The sequence below is a fragment of the Canis aureus genome, chromosome 15 (genome assembly GCF_053574225.1).
Source record: "Canis aureus isolate CA01 chromosome 15, VMU_Caureus_v.1.0, whole genome shotgun sequence".
In the NCBI taxonomy this organism is placed as follows: domain Eukaryota; kingdom Metazoa; phylum Chordata; class Mammalia; order Carnivora; family Canidae; genus Canis; species Canis aureus.
In genome coordinates this window covers 65,876,401-65,903,619 of record NC_135625.1, presented here as the reverse complement: position 1 = coordinate 65,903,619, position 27,219 = coordinate 65,876,401, and the positions used below count along the sequence as shown (strand labels likewise).

Here is a 27,219-nt window from a genome sequence, read left to right as displayed (position 1 = left end):
TGAAAATGAAAATCTGACAATAAGTTCCAAATGTGTGTTCCTGTTATACCATTGTTGGATGCGGACCTATTGTCAGCCCTTTGCTGAATTACTTTATTGCCTTTATTAGCAATGCCCCTTTTATTTTTTAAAGGATGCAGTTGAGAAAGATAAACTGCATTAACCCAGATCTTTGAAACTAGACATAAGTGAAGACTTTAATATTTTAATTAAATAAACCTTCAAAAGATTAGGCACTCTCTCCCCTTTCTGGCTCACAAACTCGCTAGCCGACAGAGTGATTTCAGCTCTTGGCTCAGCATTTTTTCTGGTTCCAGGTCAGGTCTCATTTTCTAATGAGTATTTATCCAGATGCGTCGTGTGCTTATTTTTCTATAGGAACCTTTTGCTTCTATCAGTTTGGTCTACTTATTGTCGTATATATTCCAGTTCAAGCCCTCTGCCCACTGCACCAACCCCATGTATAGTGACCTTTACTCATTTCCTCTTTCTTTCCTTCAAGATCCTTCTCCAGGTGGTGCCCGAACCTTCTGCTTTTACCCTTCTGTGCTTCCTTGTAAAAGAGACGCGTCTTTACATCTCTCGTATTCTGATGTAGGTTATAAATTCCTTGGTTGCAAAAACCATCAGCCTGCAGCCTGTCACAATGCCTTGTATACAGCTGGTGCTCAAAATACATTTGCCGTTGATGATTGATTCTTTTGTTCACCTTAGGTTATGTAATTCATTATTTCTGAGTGACTTTGTCAGAAATAATAATGGTTGCATTTAGTAATTTGCATTTATGTTTAATTCATATTAGTTTTACAAAAGTGAGGGGTTTAAAGAAGTTTTATTCCTTTTGTAAGATATGTATTACTACCATTATTGAGAACTTACTGCACCAGTCACTGTTAGAAGCTCTTTACATACACTTGTCTCATTTTATCCCCATAGCAACCTTTTGTACTAAGCATAATTATCTCTATTTTACAGATGAGGAAATTGAAGCTTAGGGAAATTAAACAACTTTCCCAATGTCACACTGCTGGTAAATGGAAAGTTTGAGCCTAGGTCTGTCTGCCCCCTAATGCTGTGTTCATAGAGTTTCTACAATTTCCCTGGCATAAAAACTTTTTAGGAAACTTCTTAAAAACAGTCTGGGGCTCCTCTCTAGAATTCTGAACCAAAGTCTCTGCGGGAAGAAGCTGGGGATTTGCATTTTGACAAGCACCTTAGGAAATTTTTGTGATCAGACAAATTTGGGAAATATTCCATAATTCGGTATGGCCTACCGAAGGCCTACTGCAAATCCCTGTGTTGAATGGTTTCCCATATTGGTTTAACTTTCGTCATGGTTTCAAGGAACACAAATGTTCCTTGAGGTTCAAACTGACTAGAGAAACAAGGCTTGCAGGTCCATTCCTGAAGGCCTGCTACACCTCAAGGATGCCAAGAGTCTGGGGTTGACTTTGCCTTCTGCCCAGGCCTCAGAAACATGGGTGTGTGACCTACACGGGTTTAGAAGGGCCTCATGCTTGATTTACTGTTCCACTGCCATTGTCCTGAAATTCCCAATAGTTTCTTAACAAGAGGTCCTGCATTTTCATTTTGCACCAGGCTTTGTCAGTTGCTTAGCTGGTCCTGCTCAGGAACCTGATGCAGCAGAAACTCCAGGTCACTAGATACAAATGACCTACTCAAGGGGAAACAGCACCATCTCTGACCTTCTCCATCTCTTTGGTTTTAAGATTTTGGGAAGGGGCTGTTTGAGGCAGGGAGAAATCAGGGGGTGAAGTGGAGTGAAGCAAGGTATGAAGTCATAGACCTGGATGTGAGATAAGATTCTTTGTGAAGGGGATCCCTGGGTGGCTCAGTGGTTTTGTGCCTGTTCAAGCTCAGGGCATGATCCTGGAGTCCCGGGATTGAGTCCCACATCAGGCCCCCTGCATGGAGCCTGCTTCTCCCTCTGCCTGTGTCTCTGCCTCTCTTTCAATCACTGTGTCTCTCATGAATAAATAAACAAAATCTTAAAAAAAAAAAAAAGATTCTTCTTGAAAGTAGAGGGAAGAGATGGGATTGTGCTCCAGGAGAAGGGGGTGGGAAGCAGAGAAGAAAGGTGAGGGGCAGCTCTGGTTTGCTAGAGAAGCTTTGTATTGATGGATGGAGAAAAAAGGGAGAGGACTCCTATACAGAAAAGAGTTAACATAGCAGATCTGACTGTTTCTCCTTGAAATTCCAGCAAGGCTAGCTGAATAACTAACGAGTGCCTTACTGTGCCTAATCTTTTGGTATAATGGGAATTGTGCTGAACACCCACCTGCTTTCCTTCTGGGAGTCTGGAATTTGGGTCCATGCCGGGCAGGGACTTCCCACAAAACTACCCCTAATAAAATCCTGCATCTCTAAGGAGCTCCTTCACTGGCATTTTTCACTGTGTTCTAACACAGGAGAAGAAACTAGGGTGCTCTCTTGGGCCTCTTCTATAATGGCACTAATCCCTTTCCATCCTCATGACCTGATCACATCTCAAAGGCCCCACCTTCTAATACTATCACTTCGGGGGTTGGGATTTCAATACTTGGATGTTGGGGAGACACAAACATTTGGCCTACAGCACTCACCTTCCCCATCCCAACCTTGCCTCAAGTGGCTCAAACTAGTGCTTAGGAGCTAGAGTTCTATACAACTCTCTCCTACTACCTCCCTTGAACAATCATTGTTTGTCTCTAAATTGTAAATGATGACATTTAACTGGTACACTAAGAAGGAGACATGGTTGTGAGTGGCAGCAAAAAGGGTTGGGAAGTGAATGGGTCACTCCTGAGATCCTGAGGGGTGTGGAATGGCAAAGCTGGTGGGAGTGACACACCCCATGTACCCTGCAGATCCCACCCACTGGTCAAGTACAGCTCTAGTGAAGATGCATGAAGACCTTTGCAGACAGGTGTTCATACACCTGAGAATTACTTACAAGCTTCCATCTTATTTTGCAAAGAATGTTGTGGTCGAGGTAACACAACCGTATCTCTTTCTGAAATACTATTATTTTAATTTTAGGTTTTCGTCAGTAGGCAAAATGGAGGGTGTGGAGGGTGTACTGCATTTCAAAATATAACCCAAGGTTAAAATAAAATGTGAAAACATTGAAATCAATGAAGTAAGCCTCTAAACACTCTCTGCTATGCAAAGTATTCCAAGAGTAGAATCCATTAATGAAATGATAAATCTCATCATAAAATCATGTTATATTTTGCCCCATCTTCCTGACTGATACACGGAGAATTTTATGGAGCAGCTGAGAAAATGTTCCATGTATCTTCCAGTGACACATATCCCAGGTACTTTCTGACATTAGGCTTACCCAAGGCAGAACCCAACTTTTCTCTTTCTTCATCTTTAACCTCTTATTTCTCGAGGAAGGATCAGAGCAGGCCAACTCTGAATAGCCAGAAGTAAGACTGAATTCTATGTGGGGACAGGTTCCCGGCCTCCTAAAGTGGCCCCTCACTGTTGAGCTAAAGCTATGCAGTCCAATATGGCAGCCACTAGCCACGTGCGGCTCTTTAAGTTTTAGCTAACTAAAATTGAGAAAAGTTACAAATTCAGATCCTTGGTCACACTAGTCACATTTCAAATGCTCAGTAGCCACCTGTGTCTGGAGACTACCGTATGAACAACACAGGTTAAAGAACATTTCCATCATCACAGTAAACCATTGGGTAGCACAACTGTGGAACGCTAAGCAACAGGCCAACAAAGGAAAGCAAAGGCCTGGATCCTTGTGCACCTCTTTCTCCCCCAGTGGATAGCTGCTTTCAGAGAGAAGAGCTCATCTTCTTTATGGCTTTTTGGGTGAAATAGCATGAACTGATTACTAAAACACTAGCACAAAAGGCCACAGACTCAAATTTATTATTGAACTCTCTTACCACACATACATAGAATTGTTCTGAATTAAGGATTAGTTCATCATTAATTCAGTGTTTTAGCTTTTAAATGAAAAAGGCGATTTTTTTTCCTCCTTAGGACAAAGCCCTAAACCATGGGTTTAAGCCTGCGAGGGATCCAGACCAGCGGAGACACAGAGCATTCTTGGAGTTGCCTACAGTGAACCCTTGTGTCCACAGTCTCCAAGGGGCATGGGAGAGATGTGGTCTGACTTCTAATCTCGTTTCGTCTTCCTCTCCATCTGGAAAAAGAATTCCTCCAACTACACTGATCCCAGTAGCCTTGGGCCCCTAGTTGGGGTTAACATGGGGTTAAAGCAGGTTCAGGATTGAGGTGACTATAGAAGCATAACTATTAATGTGAAATTCTCTGGGTAAGCATTTTTACTTGGGCGTATGTGTGCATGCATGTGTGTGTGCGTGCGTGTGTGTATATATATGTGTGTAAGAATACCAGAAGGAAGGGAATAGCTGTATGAAACAGAAATGGTAGATAGACACTATATTACTCTGTCCTCAATATAAATGTCATCCAGTTTTTTCTTGATTCTCTAATAGGTGGTCCTTGCAAAGGATGTAAATAGGTAGGAAGGTGGCCTGACTATGGAGGTTAGGTAGGCTAAGAAGAGTTAGAAAAATAGTTTCAGAGTTTTCTCAAAAATAAAAAAGTGCTCAGACTCTGTATGGACCGTGCTGGATAGCTAGTTTGTGCAAGCACGTACTGAATGCCCCTGTTCACCAACCTCTTGAAAATGCGAAGATATCTGGTCCTCTCTCCTAGTTCCTGGCAAGCAGGATGTGCAGAAGAACATATTGTTCTGTGTTCAAGATCTGGAGCCCTAGGAGTGGCCAACCTGGAGTGTCTCCCCTGTGATGAAGTGTGTCCAGGTGGCAGCCCTTGATCCTCCTGGAAATGCTGTCTGAGCAAGGAGGGGAAGGGCCATGGAGAGTTGTTAGCCTAAGTTGCTATAATATATAAAAACCTGCTCCTCACAGACCCCAAGAGCAAATGCTGTGCCCACTCTGCTCCTCCTGGACTCCTGTACATAAACTCTCCCAACAAGCCTGTGTCTCAATTGCTACCTCAGATCTTTCTTTTTTTTTTTTTTTTTTTTGCCTCAGTGGACCATCACCCACCTTTGGCTTCGAGTCTGCTGGGTGTGGCTACACAGAATCAATGTTCCAAACTGAACTACTTCTGTTGATTTCTCTTATCATATTAAACATAATTTGCTTCTTTGTAACATCATAAGATAAAGTCTGGATACCGCTTGCCAAAAAGTGACCAGTTTCAGATATGACATGGCCACTTATAACCCAGAGTAGAATCAACAGCTCATTCTCTCTCCTTAAACCCAAAGAGAAGCTGTAAAGTTTCCTTTATCACAGATGATACTTGGGGCCATCATCTTATTTCCTATAGATGCTAAAGAGCAACTTCTTTTGGGGGTCATCAGCCCCAAAAAGCATAAGCCAGAAAAATTGTCATTTTTGCAGGCAGAGAAACAACCAAACTTAATTTTGGTGCATCGGATTCTAATTATATTTAAACAATATCAGATGCATTTTCCCATACGTAAACTTGAAGGAATAAGATGAAGACTTTATCTTGAAAGATGTAAGAAATAAATAAAGATACATAAGAAATAGAATGCATCAGAGTATTTTCTCAGCTCTAATTCTTGGGTCGAGTTGCCTTTTCACAAGTTTAATTTCAAGGTGTTAGGTTATTTGACAAAAAGTGCTAGCTTTTGCTTTCTGTGTTGTTTTTATATGCAGAAAACTGAGGCAGTTGGGGCTAACTTAGTATCTTTGGTCAAACGGTAAGAGTAAGCCAAGCACCCAATGAAAATGAGGTTATCCCGTGGCAATCCTGATTTCTTGACTCAGTCACATTGTTATCTCAGGTATGATAATGGGAAGGAAACTCAGAGCAGAATATTTGAGGTATACATGTCTAGTCACAAATCTGTTGAAAACCAGTTAAATAGTTCTCTTAAATAACAGGCCATATTGTAAGTTCAAGCCCAATTTGCATCCTATTCAGTGTAATAGTATTAAATTCTAAAGGCCTAAATGCTGTGAAACAAAATTGATTAGGATAATCTACTATTACGGAATTAAGGAATCCTTAAAGCATCAGACATAGGGATTACAGAAAAAATTGTCAAGCTACTTCATTGTCTAAAGCTTGAGTAAGTTAAGAAAAACCCTGAAGAGAGGAGGCACAGATAGAAATCTTAATGGGCAAATGACCTTTCCTTCATCAAAAGACTAAGCTACCCTTGCTGAGTCTGGTTTTTCTATTCACACTTAAGGATTGAGAGAGACTCCCAATTAAGCGTTGGTCTAGGAACTGATTATTTCCCCCTTATAGGCAGCCTGAAGGATTCATTTACTGTAAGACCACTGACTCTTGGGCTGGCTCGAAGATAAAATGGATGTATGGGCATGGGGTCCCCTTTTCTTTTCAATTTGAGACAATACACGTAGGTCATGGAGCAGTCTACATGCCAATAAGCGAACACGAATTCAAACACACTGCTTTCGATGCACATATCTGATGAATTTTGAACTAATTTATTTTAAAGACAGTAATGCAGATCTTACACAATGCCTGCCATAGTTCAGTACAATTTTTTTTTTTTATCCCAATGACTGTAGTAAGATGGTTACCTCAGAACTGTCACCAAACTTCAAGAAGAGGAGATTTTTAAAGTTTTCTTCAATGAACTTTCCGAGTTTCCAAGGCCTGCGTGTAGTAGGGATTGGGAAAAGACAAGTAGGTATCATAAAGCAGGTGAACTGGAACATGGTTTTAATTATGCCAGAGTGAGATAGTTTATAGCTCCCAGTTTTGCGCCCTAACAATAGATCTGAAGAACTGACTAATTGTAATTTTGTCAGTAATAACCTTGAGACATGGATAAACAAGTAGTGTGGAACAGTCTGCTTGGGTCTCTGAAGGGCCGGGGGGGTGGTTAATCTAATTTAGATTAAACAATGAGTTCTATAAATTTAATACTTCATGTGCATCTTAATTTAGGAATGCCACAGAAAATAGGAAAACTTAGCAAAAAAGAGTCCTTTTTTTAATCCTTAATTTGAAGATAATCATCAGATTCAAGGGATTTTCAAGGTACAAAGGAATAAAAGTTTTCATTTAGTTAAGATGAATAAATGGGCAAAAACCTTGCTGAGTTTAAAAATATTTGTGCATATAAATCGAGTGACAGCTCCCCTCCTGGACCGCTATGGCAATTATCGTCCGTGCAAGTCTGCAATTCATCATGAAGTACCTCGTGGCACTGCCTCCATTGTTAGCCTGAAATGCTTATTTAAATCTTTTGAGGTTATTTAACCATTCATATTCATTTAATGAACACATATTTGTGCGTCTCAATGTGGCAGGCATTTTCCTTGGCCCTGGGATATAGACCTCTAAGTTCCCATCCACAGCTGGGGGTGAGAGCACTAATAATGCAAACAAATAGAGAAACCAGATTGCGGTGTGATCATAATTTATCTGGTCTTCATCCAAATTCCTGGAATGGAGTTTCTAGACTCTTAACATTTCCTGAGTGATAGGAAAGTCTCTGCTATTCGTGGTAGGCCCTGATGGTTTATGCTAATGAGCTGACTGGTGGTGGTGGGGTCCTACATAGTTTCTAGATGCGGGTGGCTCTGCCAGAAAGACCAACGGAAGGATTTAAGGGCTGGGGCTTTGGGCCAGGAGCTGTCAGCTCCAACTCCAGGGAGAAGGAAGAGACTCGGGAGACTGAATTCAGTTACGTGGCCGATGATTTGCTCCATCATGCCTACATATGAAACTCCAATAAGAACCCTGGACACCAAAAACTCTGGTTGATGTGAGGCGAGGGTAATGTGTTCTCAGTCCACGAGGAGAGGACAAGGGAGCTTCACATCTGAGAACCTCCCAGACTTCACCCTGTGGATCTTGCCATTTGGCTAGTCTTAACTTGTAACCTCATTGTACAACTTTAATCTTAAATTTAGTGCTTTACTGGGTTCTCTGAGTCACACTAGCACATTATTGATCCTGAGGAGATAGTGGGGACCCCTCATTTATAGTCAGTTGATCAGAGAAGCAGAGTGGCCTGGAACCCCCAGACTTGTGGCCCATGTCCAAAGTAAAGGCAGCCTTGTGAGGGGCCGTGAAATCCATGCTCACTAACTCTGAGCCCTTAGTGTCAGGACTGCAGGCATAATTTCAGGTAGCCAGAACAAGTCTAACTAACTCTCTTCTGCAAATGGTTTAGAGAGACCACCTGGAAAGTTCCACAGAAGAACCCAACGACGGGGATTAAATTTACAGATCGAAGTGCCTCCTACATCCGGGGTCCTGTCACTTCTGCAAAATGTCAAGTTTAGGGATGGGACAGGCACTGATGGAGGGGACAAAAGTACAGCAGGATTCATTCAGCCAGACAAATCCCCTCTGTGGGATGTGAGGATTCCTCCAAACATGAGTTGTATTTGAAAGGACAGGTGGGAAAGTCACACGCACACAAATACTGTACGTACTGTAAAATAGAAATACCTTTTTTTCCCCCCAAACTGTAACTAACTTTACTTCTCATTTCTGAACTGAGTCTATGGCTCAAGGTGAATGTCCAAATAGTATTAAAGAGCTGATTCTTCTCAGGGGGTTGTCTTCTTCTAATTGTTTAAAGCCACTCTGGAGTCCAGAAGACCAAAGTTAAACCTTCCTTCTTCCTCCTCTGGTGCCTTTGTAATTGGAGCTGCTCTCAGATACACCTAGAGGGCTCAGGCCTTTAATGGGAATCAGCCTACTTTCTGATCCTGAAAATTTCACTATTTCTGCTTGCTCTTAGAGCTACCCCTGCTTCTCAGCTGGTAGCAGCCTATGGCAATAGCAGCAGAGGCTGGGACATTATGAACAAAACAGAGGTTAATCATTTCTACACATCATTCTCAGTTTTTTTTCCTTCCTGCCTTGTGTTGTCAAACCAAAAAACTACCTAAGGTAGAAGCAAAAATAAAGCAAAACACAAAAGTTACCAACTTTCTGCCATTGACCCTTCATCCCTCTGGTTGCGGGTTTTCGATCAGGCTTTCCAGATGGCTGGTCTCACAGTGGGGTGAGAGTAAGAGTGCCAGCACCACATTATTACACTGCTCAGCTGATGAGAGGCAGGGACCTGAGGTCAGAGTTCCAGGTCAAAGCTCCCTTTCTGGATCTCAACATTCATCTTGGCCACAGGGAGTTACTAAAGATGAAAGCTCATGTCAAACTGTCTCAACGTTCTCTGCCATAAACCCGCTGGGAGACCCTGGGCCGGTCACTTAACCTCCCTCGACCCAGGTTCCCTGGTCTGTAACATGAGGGGTCTGCATGGTGTGATCTCTGAGTCTTCTACCATGAGTACGCTGTGATTCTTTGTGCTTGCTTTTTGCTATACTTGAAGCAAGTGTACACAGCTACATTTTGTGGGGAGAAATGGGGAAAGGAAATGGATGTGGAGCGTCTTCTGAGAAAGATCACATGTTATCCATCCTGGGATCTGCTATGGCATCACATAGCTCTGGCCCCAGCTCTGAAACATCCTGGCAAATCACCCCATAAGTCTGTTTGCTCACTTGTACTCTCAAGACAAAGGCCCCACCTCATCCAGGATGTTGGGAGAATTGAGCAAGAAACAAATATAAAGCGCTTGGTCTATAATAGGCATGTCGGGCCCTTTGCCTTCCTCATCTCTTCCAAGCCTAGAGCAGCAGAGTAAAAGGAGATAAGCAAACCCTCTACTCCCCTCTGGGGCCCCAGTAGTGGTTTCCTTCCCATAATCAAGACTCGGCTTTCTGCCAAGGTGAGTCGCTGTTCCTCTCTCCTTGTCTGACCCCTCTGTGCACAGAGTGTGTCTCACCCTGATGCTTACAGGGAGATAGATGGTGTGGCCTGGGCGTGTGCCGGGCACAACCCCAGAAAATGATACTCATTTGCATTTCCACTGGAAATGTCTTATCTGTAGCAACACAAGGCGTGGGTGTAGTCATTGCCTTGTCTTTCTTGGTGAGGGAGTGGCTGGTTATGGTTGTGGTTTGTAAGAGTCTTGCAGTAAAGAGCACGTGGCCTTTGTATTACGCTGGCACATTCGATGACATTCTTGGTGAACTGATGTCCACTATCGTTTGCATGAAACTCCATCACGTCTTCTTTCCTTCACCCTTGGCTTTGTCTCTGCCCTCCTGTGTTCCTGCCTGGGATTTGTTGCTCCTGGAACCTTTTCTTCTTGGCTTCTGAGTCACCTCTGAGACGCTGAGTTTGCATTTCAAACATCCAGCCTGACTCCAGTGCTCTGTGGGCCTGTCTTAAGGCCAGAGCGGGCTTCTGGATGGACTGGGAAAAAGTCCCAGAGTAAACACGTTTTCGTGAATGGTCTCTACCCATGTGTGTTGAAAACACTTGCTTTTGTAGCAAACTTGCTCCTAATTAGTTTTTTTTAAGTCCCTGAATCCCTAGAGAAGATATGGAAAATCTTTAGCTCGTAAAGCTGAGAATGAAATCATCCAACACATACTTTATTTCTAAAATTAATTATATTCACTGTATATACTACGAATAAGATTTCTACCTCCAGACCCTGAAATGTTTTATTTTTGTACCGATTCCACAGAAGTTCAGCAACTCTCTGCAAGAAGGGTTAGGCATTTACATTTTTTTATTCTTTTATTTTTTTATTTTAATAATAAATTTATTTTTTATTGGTGTTCAATTTGCCAACATACAGAATAACACCCAGTGCTCATCCCGTCAAGTGCCCCCATCAGTGCCCGTCACCCATTCACCCCCACCCCCGCCCTCTTCCCCTTCCATCACCCCTAGATAGTTTTCCAGAGTCAGGAGTCTTTATGTTCTGTCTCCCTTTCTGATATTTCCCACACATTTCCTCTCCCTTCCCCTCTATTCCCTTTCACTATTATTTATATTTCCCAAACAGTTTCTACCTACCAGTGGCTGATCCTCCAAACAGCTCTTTTGTTTCTTCCTTGGTGAGTGTGCCTGGTTTAAGAAGGGGATTTGTAACTTCACCACACTTTTTATCTTAGCTAACCACCCATCACTAGTCATACTTGCAGTTTTATTTCAACTTGAGGTTTCCATTTGAATATGTCTGAAAAAAAAAATCAACCACCATCACCACCAACCTTAGAAAACTAAACTCTAAGAGCATAAGCGTTTTCAGCGCTCCATGGGAAATGCAGCAGACCTGAGTGGAACTTCGACTGATTTTCTGTAGCATTTGGATTATCTGGGTCTATGGGTTCAGAGGAGTCAAAGTAAAAATGAAACTCAGCAGGCATGATGAAATCACCCGGAGCCACCGAAACGGTTGGTCAGAGCCTACAAAAATTGTGTCATTCTCTAAGACTGGGTGATAGAACGGGGACCTAATTCAAGATACAGCTTTCCAAGCTGTCATCCCTCAACTACTCAGATAGAGAAAGACGTTTTCCAACAGCAGATTTGTTTTTTTTTTTTTTTCAACTGTAGCTCTGTACAGACTTCAGCAAATGATACAAAGTAGGTTAATCTCTTTAAACAACAGGATAAATGCACTATGCCCCTTCTTAAATTATAACAATCAGAATTGAATCCTGGAGACATTCATGCTATTTTGGTAACTGGAGGTGGGTGGGTGGGATGAGACCCAAATGGCTATTAAAAAAAAAAAAAGATTTATTTTCATCATCAACTGACTCAGGGAAACAACCTTGGCCTTGCACAGAGCTAGCTGTTTCTATTCTCTGCACTGTCTTTCCTCCTGGAGCCTCCCAGAGGCTGCAAGGGTCTATAGAAACCTGTAGCGTAGATGACATTTTAAAAGAAATATTTTGTCATTTGTAAGCAGGAAGGCTAATATCTGACCTTACCCACCTCATGGGGAGGCTGTAAGTATCAGAGGAAATGAAACCTACTAAAAACTGTAAAATGATACGATGTGGAACCCTTTCTCATCGCTGTGCCTTGGCTAGAACATTCTTAAAGGTGGGCATCAAAACTGCTACCTGGCAACTCAGGTACAAGGTATGATGTTCTCAGATGCCTGCAAAAAAGGGAAGACTTCCGTCTCTCTGACACAAAAGTGTGTCATGTAATTGCGATTAAATATAGACTATGCTTTTGTTTTATGGAGTTGCAGGCAAAATTCGGATTAAGAGTCTCTCTGAAATAAGTGGGAAATATCAGAAAGGGAGACAGAACATGAGAGGCTCCTAACTCTGGGAAACGAACTAGGGGTGGTGGAAGGGGAGGTGGGCGGGGGGTGGGGGTGACTGGGTGACGGGCACTGAGGGGGGCACTTGATGGGATGAGCATGGGGTGTTATTCTATATGTTGGAAAATTGAACACCAATAAAAAATAAAAAATAAAAAATAAAGAGTCTCTCTGAAGCTGCAGTACTGTAGGAACACTGAGCTCATCCAGTGCCAGTGAATGCAACAGCTCTTTGTCTTATCAACGGGTCCTAAGGATGTCTCGAAGAACAACAGCCTCGGAAAAGAAATGTGAATGAACACTTTTCCTAATTTCTTTTTCTAAACATAAAGTCTACCTGGAATACACTATGCCACCCCTTTCTGGAGCATCGGTAGCACTGATTTTATATTGCAAAATCTAATCTCGTATTATAAAACACTTTGTTTTCCAATACGTCTTCGTGAGCATTTCTCAAAATGTAGCTTAACATCTTTTTCTTATTTCTCAAGCGTATCTAGGAAAGTGCTAGACAAATAGCAAACAGGTAACAGATTCTTCCTGAAGACTGATTTATTGATTAAGAGACTCAAGCTAATATTAGCTGTAAGCTGTTAACGCACTCCTATGTATACTATTTAATGTGGCTGGAACCTTTCTTCTCTTTAAGAGAGGTAACAAAAGTTTGCCGAAGTGGGATTTTTATAATTTTATGCCAAGTTAATCAACTACTTCATGGGGGGGAGGGGACTTTCTTTAATTCACAGCCAGCTCCAGAGTTAGAATTGGCGAGTAGGAAATATTGAACCTTCATATATTAATGAATAATTATGGCATAATGAAGTTGATTTTCATCAGACAGCACAGGAGAGCCTGCTTATCTTGAGAGCGATCCCAACATACAACCACCTCTCGAAATATTTTTTAAAATGCATCCTTATCACTACTAATTTGTGTCAATATCTTTTTCGTGAGCAGTTGGAATGACATTTCTTACTGCATAGTCCTACAAAGCCTGGCTCAACAAATAAAGCATTATTGTTCAGTAAATGCTTGATAAAGCTCTTTGACCAGCGTCTATTTTAAAGGTAACATTTTCATTTCTCTAACTCCAAAAGGAAAAATCAGCACAAACTCCATCTGTCTTTTGTGTCAGGAACATTGCCTTGTTTAATTGCCAGCAGCCCTAGTTTGCTAAGTAGTAAACATTTAAGCATGCACCATTACATTCCTTAGGACACCTCTTGGAGTCGATGCAATAATTTATTACATCGAGTAGGTCTAATTCTCCTTTGATTTATGGAAGTGGTAGTAATATTCCGTCACACAGAATGCTTTGCTAGGAGGAATCCAGATCCCGGCACTAAAATCTTTATGGCCTCCCCACGAGGAGTTGGGACGCAGGTGGTATTCTCATTACCACAGCCGAGAAAGTGGAAGGGTTTGCCTGAGGTCTCCTGGAAAGCCAGTTATTCAAGGAACAGAATCTAGGTCTCCTGATGCCTAGCACACAATCACAAAAGGCACAGAACTCCCCGGGGGAGTTGCCCAAATCACGTGCATAGACCAGACAAGGGGAAATGACACCCAAGATGCTCATTGCAGGATCCCCGTAGCAACCCGGCACTGTTTCCCTCCGACTGCACATAAAGCACACCGAAGGGTATCAAACAACATAAAATCCTAATAGTGCCCTTAATTAGGCGGGATCATCACTCTAACTCCCTGACCTCCCATAGTCCAAGCTAGCGGCCCCAGATTCCTCTCCGTGGTGCTGAATCCGAAAGCAGGACGGAGTTACAGAAACCATCTTTGGCTTACAGGGGACCATCAAGCTCTGATGATGATGAAATTTGATCGCTATAATGTCAAACTTTATATGACCATAATCCAAGTTTACAATGATACATTAAGCCATAATGCTGCTATTTATATCACCATAAACTGAGTTATGGTGATATAAATAGTCATGCTAATGGCATTAACAGCAGCACTCAGTGGAATCACAGCTGTTGACTGCCACTTGTACGCTATTAGCATTGCTATTTATATCACCATAAACCTAGGTAGTCAAACTTGTTATATATGGATCTACAAGGAAGATAGATATCCACATTTTATGCCCAAATTAGGCTCCTGTACTGGAGACTCCACGGCTGCCGCCCTCCCGTATGGATTAAGGCCTATCGAGCTCTTCATTTGGCTCTGTTCTCATTGGATGGTGTTTCTTTAGGAGTTACGGAAGAGCAAGTCTGTTTCCTGCCATCCTCTGATTTTCTGGGAAAAGCTATTTAAAACTGATAAGAAAGTGCAAGCCGCAGCTTCTGGGCAAACTTACTGTCTCCTTGGCAGCGCAGAGGGCCCACACTCAGTTTGGCTTCTGAGCCTTGACGGTCAGTATCTCCAACTACCACCTGGCTCACTGGCAGGTGATCTTTGTAGGATAAGAAGCCAGCATCCTTCCTCCTGAATCACAGGGAAAAACAGAAAAGGATGAGGACGTTAAATTAGAAACATGTCTTTCCTGATAGTTGTTTCAATTGTCTAGTAATTGACCATATTCCAATAAATGCTCAGAGGCTCACTGAGTAGAACCACAGTTAAAGAGTTGTCCTCTCTCTTCCATCAAGAGGTCTCACAGTGTATTACTCAGAAGCAACATTTTCCAATGCCTTCTGGAAAACAGAACTGACACCCTGATATTTCCAGGGAGTCACAACCAAGGCGTTGCATCCTATTTCAGCGTGGGAGTGGACTACCACACTGCTTGGAAAACACATCAAACACTGAACACGCATGCAGTTTGCTGTTGTCAGGAGTCAAAAGTTCAATGACATCAATCTGATCTCTTGGATAATATATGAGACAAAACCCTGACTTCAAAAAAGAAAGCTTTATCTCCTTAATTGCTTTGAAGCAGTTGGTTTTCTTTCCTGCTGAAAAGGGGACACTTTTTGTTCCTTCCTCTTCTCTTATTTATTTCAACAACTGAAAGAGTTTATGAGAAGTTTCCAACACGGGGCAGGTGCTCACCAACTATCTATTTCCATCTATAATGACGAGTGACAATTCAAGCCCACTTGGATTGGTTTTCTTGCTTATTCTATACTTCTCTTGTTTCTTCAGGTCTCCTAACTCTCCCCTGGGGCCACCCCTAAATAAAGGAAGAGGAGCATAGAAATCTAGGAGGTGTTCTCAGGCACAGGCCCAACATGAGTTATGGGGCAGCACAGACTTCACCTTAAGAGAAATCCCTGCCCCCTCATCATCTTTTTGTGTGGCTGTGGTTGAGAAATCCCCTCAGTTTGGGGCTGGTTGGATGGGAGGTACACATTATTATAAAGTCATTCCACAAACTTACCCTTTTGTATGATTTTTTTTTTGCACTGTGCAGCCTGAATATAAACAACAATTTTGAAATTGTACATACAGCTGATAACAGAAAACTGACTTTGGATGATAGCAGAATGAGAGAGGCAACTAAACAGTCAGATTAAAGATTTGTCTTTCACATCTCTTGGCAAATAGTTCAGAGAATCGAGGGGAACCAACTTGGAAGCTTGTCTTCAAAATGCTATGCTGTTAGGAATAGTTATTATCCCTCCGATCTTCTGGAATGTCAGAGAACACGCACTCCCTCATGTGTCAGGAGCCACAGAAAACCCAGGAAGGAGTCAGAATTCAGCCAGTGGGCCTCAAACAAGTGTATTTTTACACTCCTTTAGTTTTTCATTGTCTTTGAGTTTCTAAAATAGTTTCTTTTTTAGAAATGTGTTGATCAAGTGAGAACTAAGATCACCCAGAAAAGTGCTGTGATTCTTATTGACACTGTATCTACTGATGATCCAGCCTCAAATATCTCGGTGGAATTTTTTTCAAACCCAACTCCTTTTATTAGCACTTCTATCAATTAAGATTACATTAGAGAGGAAAAAGAGTGTTGGCCTTTAAACTTGATATGTAGTGTTTCTTAAAGTAGCAATAAATGAAAACACCTTTTACCAATATACTGGAATTTCAGGCTGATTTTCTCCACAAATTCATCATCACTTAGAATTACATGACTCTAAATCAAGAGGCTGCAAAGTAAGTGCTGACAACCATTCATCTTGTTGCCTGTTCTCTTATGACCCATGAGCCAAGAATGATTTGTGCATTTCAAAGAGGTGGAAAAAATCCAAAGCAGAATAATATTTTGCATCATGTGAAAATTACGTGAAATTCAAAGTCAGTGTCCATAAATAAAATTTTATTGAAATGCAGCCACTTTTTGTTTTTTTTTAACCATATGGTCTATGGTGCTTTACACTATAATGTCAGACTTGAGTAGTTGTGACAGAGATCATATGGCCCTCGAAGCCTAAAATATTTATTATGTGGCCCTTTATAGAAGAAATTTGCCAACTCCTCTAAATTATCAGTATCCATATTTCCTTTGGGAATTTATTGAGCAAACATTCCACTTACCATCACGGTGGACTGTTATATAACTTGTCCCCACAGGAGAGTGTGGGGTTAGGGAAGAGACATGGGAATATCTCTGAGGTGGGGACAGAAACAGTTGAGCTAAAATTTATTTCATCTAACAGTAAGAGAGAATTTAAGCTTTGTTAATAATTAATGTTTTGCTTGAGCATACTATATGCCAGGCAGTCATGTATCAGGACGCTCAACATCCTCGCCAATATTCGGTATTGTCGGTTAATTTATGATGAGTGAGAAAATAACCACTTTATAACAAAATTTGTGCTAATCTAAGAGTAATTTGAAAACAGATGTTTGGAAATATTCCAATCATTATTGAATGTGTGTAACCTTAAAAGAATTTGTATGTCTACACAGGTTACCAACTTGGAGATTCAGTTTGTAAATCTTTGTAATGATCTTATAAATATAGAGTTCCTTTTTAGATACAATTAAATCTCTAGAAATGTTGAGGTTATTTTTAGGTTGCAATTCAAAGATAACCATAAGGTTTTATTTGCATGCACCCCCTATTCCATCTACATCCCAAGTAAAAGAGAGATCTAGAACTGCCCTGTACCCAAATTAACCACTGTTTTTTTTTTTAAGATTTTATTTATTAATTCATTCATGAGAGACAGAGAGAGGCAGAGACACAGGCAGAGGGAGAAGCAGGCTCCATGCAGGTAGCCTGACGTGAGACTCGATCCCCAAACTGGGATCACGCCCTGGGCCCGAAGGCAGGCGCTCAACCGCTGAGCCACCCAGGGATCCCCAACCACTGTTTTTAATGGCATATTGAAGTTTATCAGAGGCTTCAGATCAGCTAATAGTTACAATGCTAAGATATTCCTTATCAAACCAAGAAAACAGAAAAAAAATTAACAGCTGAGAAAAAAAAAGATAAAGCTACCCCCTCATTTTTGAGCAGAGATATAAATAGGACTCCAGAGATTTGAAGGTCACAAACAACTCTGTGTGAAACTCACAAGGCAATGGACTCTGCTAGAAACAAATTGGTTGTGAAAACAAATTCATAGATGGCAATGAACTGATGTGACTAGTAAAGAGTTTATGATGTGATCTTGTAGCAGAGTCCACTTTCTCTTCTTTTTTTGTTAATTTTTAATTTTAATTCCACTTGGTCAACATACAGTGTTATATTAGTTTCAGGTGCACAGTATAGTAATTCAACAGTTCCATACATTGCCCTGTGCTCATCCCAACAAGTACCCTCCTCTATCACCATCACCTCTTTCACTCATTGCCCTACCCCTTTCCCCAAGAGTAACCACCAGTTTGTTCTCTATAATTAAGAGTCTGCATCTCGCTTGGTCTTTCTCTCTTTCCACCCCTCCTATTTTTTATTCTTTTGCTTGTTTTCTTTCTTAAATTCCACATATAAGTGAAATCACATGGTATTTGTGTTTCTCTGACTGACTTATTTAGTTTTGTATTCTACTGCCTGGCTTTATCCATGTCATGGCAAATGGCAAGATTTCATTCTCTTTTATGTATGAGTAAGATGTCATTGCATAAATATATATTTATCACCTCATCTTTATCCATTCTTCAGCTGATGGACACTTGTTTGGGCTGTTTCCATAATTTGGATACTATATATAATGTTGCTATAAATATCAGGGTGCATGTATCCCTTTGAGTTAGTGTTCTCATATTTTTTGGGTAAATATAGTACAATTACTGGATTGAAAGGCAGTTCTGTCTTTAACTTTTTTGAGAAAACTATACTGTTTTCCAGAGTGGAACCAGCTTGCATTCCCCTCAACAGTGCAAGAGGGTTCCTCTTTTTCCATATCCTTGCTGCAAACACCTGTTGTTTCTTGTGTTGTTGATTTTAGCCACTCTGACAGGTGTGAGGTGATATCTCATTGTTGTTTTGATCTGTATTTCCCTGAGAGTGACATTGAGCATCTTTTCAGGGTCTTTTGTGGGTCCACATGAATTTTAGGATTGTTTGCTCTAGTTCTGTGAAAAATGCTGGTAGTATTTTAATTGGGATTGCATTAAATCAGCAGATTGCTTTGGGTAGTAGAGACATTTTAACAATATTTGTTCTTCCAATCTTTGAGCACAGAAGCCTTTCCATTTCTTTGTGTCATCTTTACTTTCTTTAATCAATGTTTTATAGTTTTCAGAGTACAGGTCTTTTACTTATTTGTTTAGGTTTCATTGTTTTTGTTGCAATTGTAACTGGGACAGATTCCTTAATTTCTCTTTCTGCTGCTGCTTTCATTTTGGTGTATAGAAATGCAGCAGATTTCTGCATGTTGATTTTGTATCTTGCAACTTTACTGAAATCGTTTTTCAGTTCTAGCAGGTTTTGGGTGGAGTCTTTGGATTTTTCTATATAGAGCATCACAGGTCACCTGCAAATAGTGAAAGTTTTACTTCTTCCTTACCAATGTGGATTCCTTTTATTTCTTTTTGTTGTTTGATTGCCATGGCTAAGACTTCCAGTACTATGAGTAAGAAAAGTGGTGAGAGTGGACATCCTGTCTTTTTTCTGACTATGGAGGAAAAGCTCTCAGTTTTTCCCCATGGAGGATGATATTAGTTGTGGGTTTTTCATATATGGCATTTGTGATGTTGAGGTATGTTCCTTCTAAACCCATTTTGTTGAGGGTTTTTTTTTTATCGTGAATGGATATTGTTCTTTGTCAAATGTTTTTTTCTGCATCTATTGAAATGATCATATGGTTCTCATCCTTTCTATTATTAATGTGATATATCATGTTGATTGATTGGCAAATACCAACCATCCTTGCAGCCTAGGAATAAATTACGCTTGATTGTGGTGAATGATTTTTTAAATATATAGTTGGATTTGGTTTGCTAGTATTTTATTGAGAATGTATGCATTCATGTTCATCAGGGCTATTGGCCTGTAGTTCTCTTTTTTAGTAGTGTCTTTATCCATTTTGGCATCAGGGTGATGCTGGCTTCATAGAATGAATTTGGAAGTTTTCCTTCCTTTTCTATTTTTTTTTGGAATCCTTTGAGAAGATTGGGTATTCACTCTACTTCAAATTTTTGGTAGAATTCCCATGGGAAGCCACCTGACACTGGACTTTTGTTTTCTAGGAGAGTTTTGATTATTGATTCAGTTTCTTTGCTGGTTAATGGTCTGTCAAATTTTCTGTTTCTTCCTGTTCTAGTTTTGGTAGTTTATATGTTTCTAGGAATTGATCCATTTCCTCCAGGTTGTCCAATTTGTTGGCATAGAGTTTTTCATAATATTCTCTCGTAATTATTTGTATTTCTGTGGTATTGATTATTTCTCCTCTCTCATTTGTAATTTTATTTGAGTCCACTTTCTCTCTCTCTCTCTCTCTCTCTCTGTCTCTCGATAAGTCTGGATAGAGGTTTATCAGTTTAATTGTTTTTTTTTTTTTTTCAAAGAACCAGCTCCTGGTTTCATTGATCTGTTCTATTGTTTTTATTGGTGATGGTAGGTTTCTTTTTCTTTTTTTAGTTTCTATATCATTTGTTTCTGCTCTAATCTTTATTATTTCCTTCCTTCTGCTGGCTTAGTCTTCATTTGTTGTTCTTTTTTTAGCTCCTTGAAAGGTTGGGTTGTTTATTTGAGAGTTTTCTTGCTTCTTGAGGTAGGCCTTTATTACTATATACTCCCCTCTTAGGATCACTTTTGCTGCATCCTAAAGGTTTTTGACTGTTATATTTTTCATCTCTTTTCTTCCCATTTATTTTTTATTTTTTATTTTTTTTAATTTTTTATTTATTTATTTATGATAGTCACACACACACAGAGAGAGAGAGAGGCAGAGACACAGGCAGAGGGAGAAGCAGGCTCCATGCACCGGGAGCCCGACGTGGGACTCAACCCCGGGTCTCCAGGATCACGCCCTGGGCCAAAGGCAGGCGCCAAACCGCTGTGCCACCCAGGGATCCCTATTTTTTATTTCTTCTTTTGTTTCCTGGTGGACTCATTCATAGTTTAGCAACATATTGTTTAAACTCTATGCATTTGTGGTCTCTCCAGACCCCTTCTTGTGGTTGACTTCTAGTTTCACAGCTTTGTGGTCAGAAAAGGTGCACAGATGATTTCAGTCTTTTTGTATTTGTTGAGGCCTGATTTGTGACCTAATAGGTGAGCTATTCTGGAGAATGCCCCACGTGCACCTGAAAAGAATGTATGTTCTGCTGTCTTAGGAAGCACAACTCACTTTCAAAAAGACATGTAGGTGAAACGAAAATAAACTAAGATCTGGAGAGGGACCCATGAACACACTTACAAGACTGCTATCTTAGTACCTATATGAAAATTATTTAGCAAGCAAAACAAGCCTTCATTGAAAGTTATGATCTTTACAGATGGAGGTCAATCTAATTTAGGGAGATATTCAGTAACTATTTATCATGTTAGCATAATCTAATTACATCTGCTACTGGGCTTGTACATTAGAAACACTCTATCATCCATTTCAAATAGGCCCTGAACTCAGACTCTTGCATAATTTCTATCAAGCATTGTTATTAAAGAAGAACTTGATTCTATGGATTTTGTTTCTCTAACCTGGTTTTACTGTTATTTTACCTCAGTACCACTTTCCTGAAGAATTCTGTCTTAACTTTGCTGCCTGTTCTTCTCTTGCTTTCTTTTCTTACCCTACTGAGAAAGCAAACAAGCCTCTGGCAGTTTGGCCTGGCCCTTAGCTCAGTGGAAGAAAATAAATAAATAAAAAGAAGCCCTGAGAAAAACAGATATCCGAAACTTTTGCAATTGTGAGCCTGATTTTCCACCAGATGTTATAAAAGTTACCGCACTATGAATCTGTCCTATAATTTTAGCAGAAAGGATTTCTCCTTTGTAAAGTTTTAGAAGTACCTGTTTAGGGATCCCTGGGTGGCGCAGCAGTTTGGCGCCAGCCTTTGGCCCGGGGCGCGATCCTGGAGACCCGGGATCGAATCCCACATCAGGCTCCCGGTGCATGGAGCCTGCTTCTCCCTCTGCCTATGTCTCTGCCTCTCTCTCTCTCTGTGACTATCATAAATTAAAAAAAAAAAAAAAAAAAAAGAAGTACCTGTTTACTGAAAAACCACCACCGCCACCACCAGAATGAGTCAGTGAGCTGTGTGCATTTCCATCACAGCATCGCCTAAGCTAGAAATTCCTGGAGGAATCCAAGAAAGTCAAAGTTTTAGCTACAGAGGATCTTTCACAGAGAGGTGTAGAAATCGGAAATAAAGACATGGGACAATTCTTAGTATTTTTAGTCACTAGAGAAGAGAAATGCCATTAAAACTAGATTGAGTTGACACATCCCTCCTACAAGAGTAGCTATGATAACAATAAAAGTAGACAGGTAAGAACACTTGTTGATGAGAATTGGAAGAAGCTGGAATAATCATACATTGTTGGTGGGCATTGCAAAGTGGTACAGCTCCTTTTGAAAACAGTTTGGCAGTTTCTTAAAAGTTAAGCATAGGAGTGCCTGGGTGGTTCCATCGGTTAAGCAGCTGGCTCTTGATTTTGGCTCAAGTTATGAACTCAGGGCTGTGGGATCCAGCCCCGAGTCAGGCTCTGCTTCAGCGGGGAATCTGCTCAAAATTCTCTGTCTCCCTCTCCCTCTGCCCACCCCTTGCACTCTCTCAAATAAATAAATAAATAAATAAATAAATAAATAAATAAATATTTTTTAAAAAAACATTAAGTACAGATTTACCGTATGCTCCAATAATTCCATTCTTGAATATCTACCGAAGAGAAATGAAAGTTGATGGTCACCCAAGGATTTTCAAGTAGCTGTACAGAGCAGCTTGATTCATAATAGCCCCAAAGTGGAAACAACTCAAGTGTCTACCAACTAGCGAATGGATAAACAATGTGTAGTATATCCATACAATGGAACATTATTCAGCAATAAAAGAAATGAAATATGCAAAATGAAATAAGCAAAATGAATAAACCTCAAAAACATCTTGCTAAGTGAAATAAGTCAGACCCAGAAGATCACATATTCTATAATCTTATTTTTACAAAATGTCCAGAAAAGGCAAAGCTATAGAGACAGAAACTAGATTAGTGGTTGCATGGGGCTGAGCATGGGAACAAGGATTTATGATAAACAGAAATCTTACAGGAGTAATGAAAATGTCCTAAATCAAGACTGAGGTGATTTTTTTCTGTACAGCTCTGTGAATTTACTAAAATTCCTTGAATCGTACTTAAAACAGATGAATGTTATGGTATGTAAATTGTATTTCAATAGTCATTAAAAAAAACCCAAAAGACCATAGAGAGTCGTGACTACTAGCTTTCAACAAGACAGACATTTTCTTTCTACACGTCACTGGAAGTGCTAGCATGTGGAATTACGAAATGGTGTATTTCCCAGCATTTTGACTATGTACCTAGGGCTATAGAATCTCTACTGACTCCTTTTTTTCCAGGGGCCTTATCCTGTATCAACATTTACATATTCTACTAAACTTGCTTCCTAAATAGGATCTCAGAACACTCTCCCTGGACACCCTCATTCATTCTGTTCTGACCCTTGACTTATATAAGCATTTTTAACATGAGACAACATGTTAAAATGGCACAGAATACTCCACCAATGTTACCATGCTTGAGTCTCATCTTCATTCCTTATTCAGCATTTGTACTCTTTACCATAGCCTGCTATACCTGTCAATTTCCCAAACTATCTGTATTATTTTTATTTTTAAAAGATTTTATTTATTAGAGAAAGAGAGAAAGAGAGAGACAGAGGGAGCAAGAGAGCATGAGTCAGGGGAGGAGGAGAGGGAGAGGAAGAAGCCCAAGTGGGGGTTCAATTCCTGGACTCTGGGATGATGATCTGAGTCAAAGGCAGATGCTTCATTGACTGAACCACCCAGGTCCCACCCCCCCAAACTATCTTTAAAATAGGAACTGTACCTCATTCCTCAAAAACCAAACATCCTTGGTTTTCCAGGACATGCCTAACAATAAAGTTCCATCGCTTGTCACCATTTGCAATTCTAATATCCTGGAAATGCCAATACTTTTTAAGCATATCTTCATCTCAAGGATTGTTTCAAAACTATCTATAATCTTTCGTGTGATTTTTGGCTCAAAGAATATGTTCACATTACTTATAAGTCTTTGTATCTTTCCATCCTTTCTGCCTCCTAATAATTATCCCCAGACACGTACTTTTGCTTAGCAAGTAATCAGAAAAAAGTAAGTCAGAAGGTAAAATCCTATAAGAATTTTCCTGAGTTTTTCTGGAAATATTCTTCTAATAAGTTCCACTAAAAATGTTAGATTCATTAGTAGTTATTTTTTTCATTAGTAGTTATTTTTATCAAAAAATTTTTGCATTCTGAGTCTGTCCATCTCTTGAATAAAAAGCACATAAATAACTTACAGTTGTATAGTTTTAAAAGATTTACAGTGTTCTCCTGTGGATGATCTCATTTAATCCTTGCAACTTTGGAAGTACAAGGAAATAGGAATATGCATACAGTTGAACCTGACAAATTTTGATTCCCAAATAATTCTTCAGGGATGCATTTAACACACAAATTGACTCTACCCAGGAATGAGATGCTTCTTCAGGGTATAATATCAAAAGCTACCCAACTGTGTATTAGTTCATACCTAATGTACACAAGAAATATGGGAAACTGATAAACTTAAGCCAAGGCTAGTTCTAGTTAAAACATTTTTTTGAAATTAAATGATAATTTTTATCCTTGTTTTTTCTTTTTTGTCATCGACTCCATCTGTTCTCTGCTGGGGGGATGCACCCCACTGCCTTTCCCTTAACAAGAAATTAATGCTCTCATTTTCCCATTCTCCTGGCCCCTATTAACACCTGCTTCCAGAGAATAATGTGACAAACTATTGTTTCTATCCATTTTTCTTAAAAAAGATTTTATTTATTCATAGAGACACACACTCACAGAAGCAGAGATACAGGCAGAGGGAGAAGCAGGCTCCATACAGGAAGCCCCACTTGGGACTCAATCCCAGGCCTCCAGGATCACACCCCAGGCTGCAAGAGGCGCCAAACCCCTGTGCCACCGGGGCTGTCCGTTTCTATCCATTTTTAAAAGAAGCCAGGCCTGGTTGAGACAAAAGGCTACTCCCAGAAACCAGATCTCTATGAATTGTGGAGGCTGGATGGAGAAAGAGAGGAATTGAAATGACTTTATGGAGGTGACTTAGAAGGGCAGCCCTACTGTCACCACAGCGCAGGTGTGCCAGTTCCTTTATGTTCCTTTCCAAAAACCATGACCAGAAGTCAATGCCTTTGTTCCTAGAACACATAGGGGCAATCTCAGCTTGACTGGATCATCAGAAGCTGAAATAAACAACAGAACAGTCTGATACACAATAAAGTAGAACTTTTAAATGGTGTCCTCAAGTCACTATTGACTATTGAGCTTTCCTCAATGGACGAAAGGTAGTGTTCTCTATAAAGCAATTAGAGTAATTAAGAAAACAACCATCACAATTAGATCTTTAGAATCCATGTCTATGTCCCCTATGAAATGAAAGTAATTACAGATTCAATTACTCCTTTTCAGTGGGAATAGCTTAGGCCTTTTATAAATGCAAGACAATTATCTCTTCATTTTAGAATCTCTTAGAAAACCCTTAGTAACCATTTCAGGATTCTATGCAAAATGTTCCTCTTTGATTTTCCTTCTGGAATGCAAGTTCCTTGCGGCCATATATATTGTCTCATGCAACTTTATAAACTAAATACTAGTAGGCACCTAAAAGTAGCTCAGTCCATATGTTTCATGATTGAATAAATACACAAATAAGCATAGAAGTTAACTCGGCACAATCCTAAAATAGTAATTAGTGTGTGCTTACTACCAATGGTGAACTATGAGAAAGAAAACTCTCCTTGTAATGGGAGTTCCTTGAATGCTCTTAAAAATCTTTTATTATTCCTTTCCTCTAATTGGGGTTTTATTTTGTTTTCCTTAGAAAGTGGTATTCAATTCGAAGTCTCATATATAATTAATATAGTGGAAAGAATTAGATCTTAAAGACTAGAGTAGTCATTCAACCCTTCTTCTGCGTAAAAGTAAGTTGCTAAATTTAACTGGGCTCTTGTTTCTTTATGAAGATAAGTTATGGTATATCTTGGTTCTGAAGGGTATCAGAATATGCAACTCCAAAATATGCCCCTTTGGCATATAGGTTATTTTGAACTAAAGACCACTGAGATCAGTAGACATAGGAAAAGCTCTAAAAATGGCATAAATGTTCCTTTTGGAAAGGAAATTTCCTTTAGTAGAGAGGTCTCCCTCTCCTGTACCTGAAAGAAGGACTCTCAACAATTCTTTTCATCAATGGAAAAGGTACTGATTTCATCTGTAAAACCAATCTTACTACACAACAATGCTTACCATACTTTCCTGATCCCCTTTTCAAAACTTGCCTCCCACCCAGAAGCCCAAACCCCTGTGGCTTAAGATGGTATATAAGGCCAAGTTCTAGCCAAGTATATCTTTTTGGGTTATTCATCACTGAGTGCTCTGATGTGAATGTGCATCTCCACGCATGTTACTAAACTTCTCTGTTTTTCTCTTGCTGATCTGTCTTTGGCCAGTCTAATTGAGAGGACCCCAATTGTAAATCCTATGCTAGTTAGAGGAAAATATTTTTTTTCCTCCCCTATAGTTTTATGATTCCACTTAATGTTTGTTTGTTTGTCTTATAATTCTAGAACAACAAGTAATAATCATTTGAACAAATGTGGCTAACTTAGATGTGTGGCATAAAATGTAATAAATGTTAGGTCTGTTTTTCAAGGGGTGAGGTCATTGGTACTCTGAATGCAGGACTCCGTGGTTCTGTGTAGTTTCCCCCAAAACTATTAATATAGTATCTAGCCTATGTTCTGGGAGATGACCTAGTTATCACCCTTATTTTTCAGATGAGGGAACAGATCTGGAGTAAAACTATGCCTCATCTAAGGTATTTACTTAGTGGCTGAAGTAGGCAAAACAAACCAATCTCCATTACTCAAGAATCTAAAAAAGGGAGATGCATATTTACATTTCCCAAATTCTCCTAAAATAATTTCAGTTGTTTTTCTAGAAATGACATGAGAGTCTATGTTTTTATCAAATAGGGAATTTGTCTCACTGGATCAGGGACTAGTTTGGACTATTTACAGTTTACTTCATCTATTTGCACTCATATTCTCTTTAAGTAAGAGTTCCTTGTGTTTTTGAAATCTGTGCTTAACATTATATAATCATTATATGATTAGCAAGGAGGGAGCCCTTGATGTGTAGCATACTTACATTTCCATGTATTTTTATCTCTAGCAGTTCATGGTCAACTCCTGGCACCTCAAAAGTAATCAATGGGAAAACCTTTACTCATACTAGCCTCAAGTATGTTTAAAAATTAGGGTGAATATTCTGGGTTCCTCCAGTGTTCCTGAAGCTTCATTTGTAGCTAACAGACAAATGCAGAAATTGGAATAACACGTGTATCTGATCACTGACGTTTCCCCTTTGCTTTTGCAGGATCACCTTTAGGTTCTTTCCTGGTTTGATGACCCTGGGGTAGGTTCCTTTCAAATTTT

The 27,219-nt window shown here is 40.0% G+C and overlaps 1 protein-coding gene across 6 annotated transcripts in view; it reads right to left on the bottom strand.

Annotated features, from left to right (window-relative positions):
* The window catches only part of CNTNAP2 (contactin associated protein 2), a 1,978,697-nt gene that overhangs the window by 345,428 nt on the left and 1,606,050 nt on the right, over positions 1-27,219 (bottom strand). For all 6 annotated transcript variants that reach the window (XM_077850275.1, XM_077850276.1, XM_077850277.1 and 3 more), the window contains one exon: positions 14,505-14,632. In XM_077850275.1, coding sequence (XP_077706401.1) covers positions 14,505-14,632 — 128 coding nt within the window. The remainder of the gene's footprint in view (positions 1-14,504; positions 14,633-27,219) is intronic.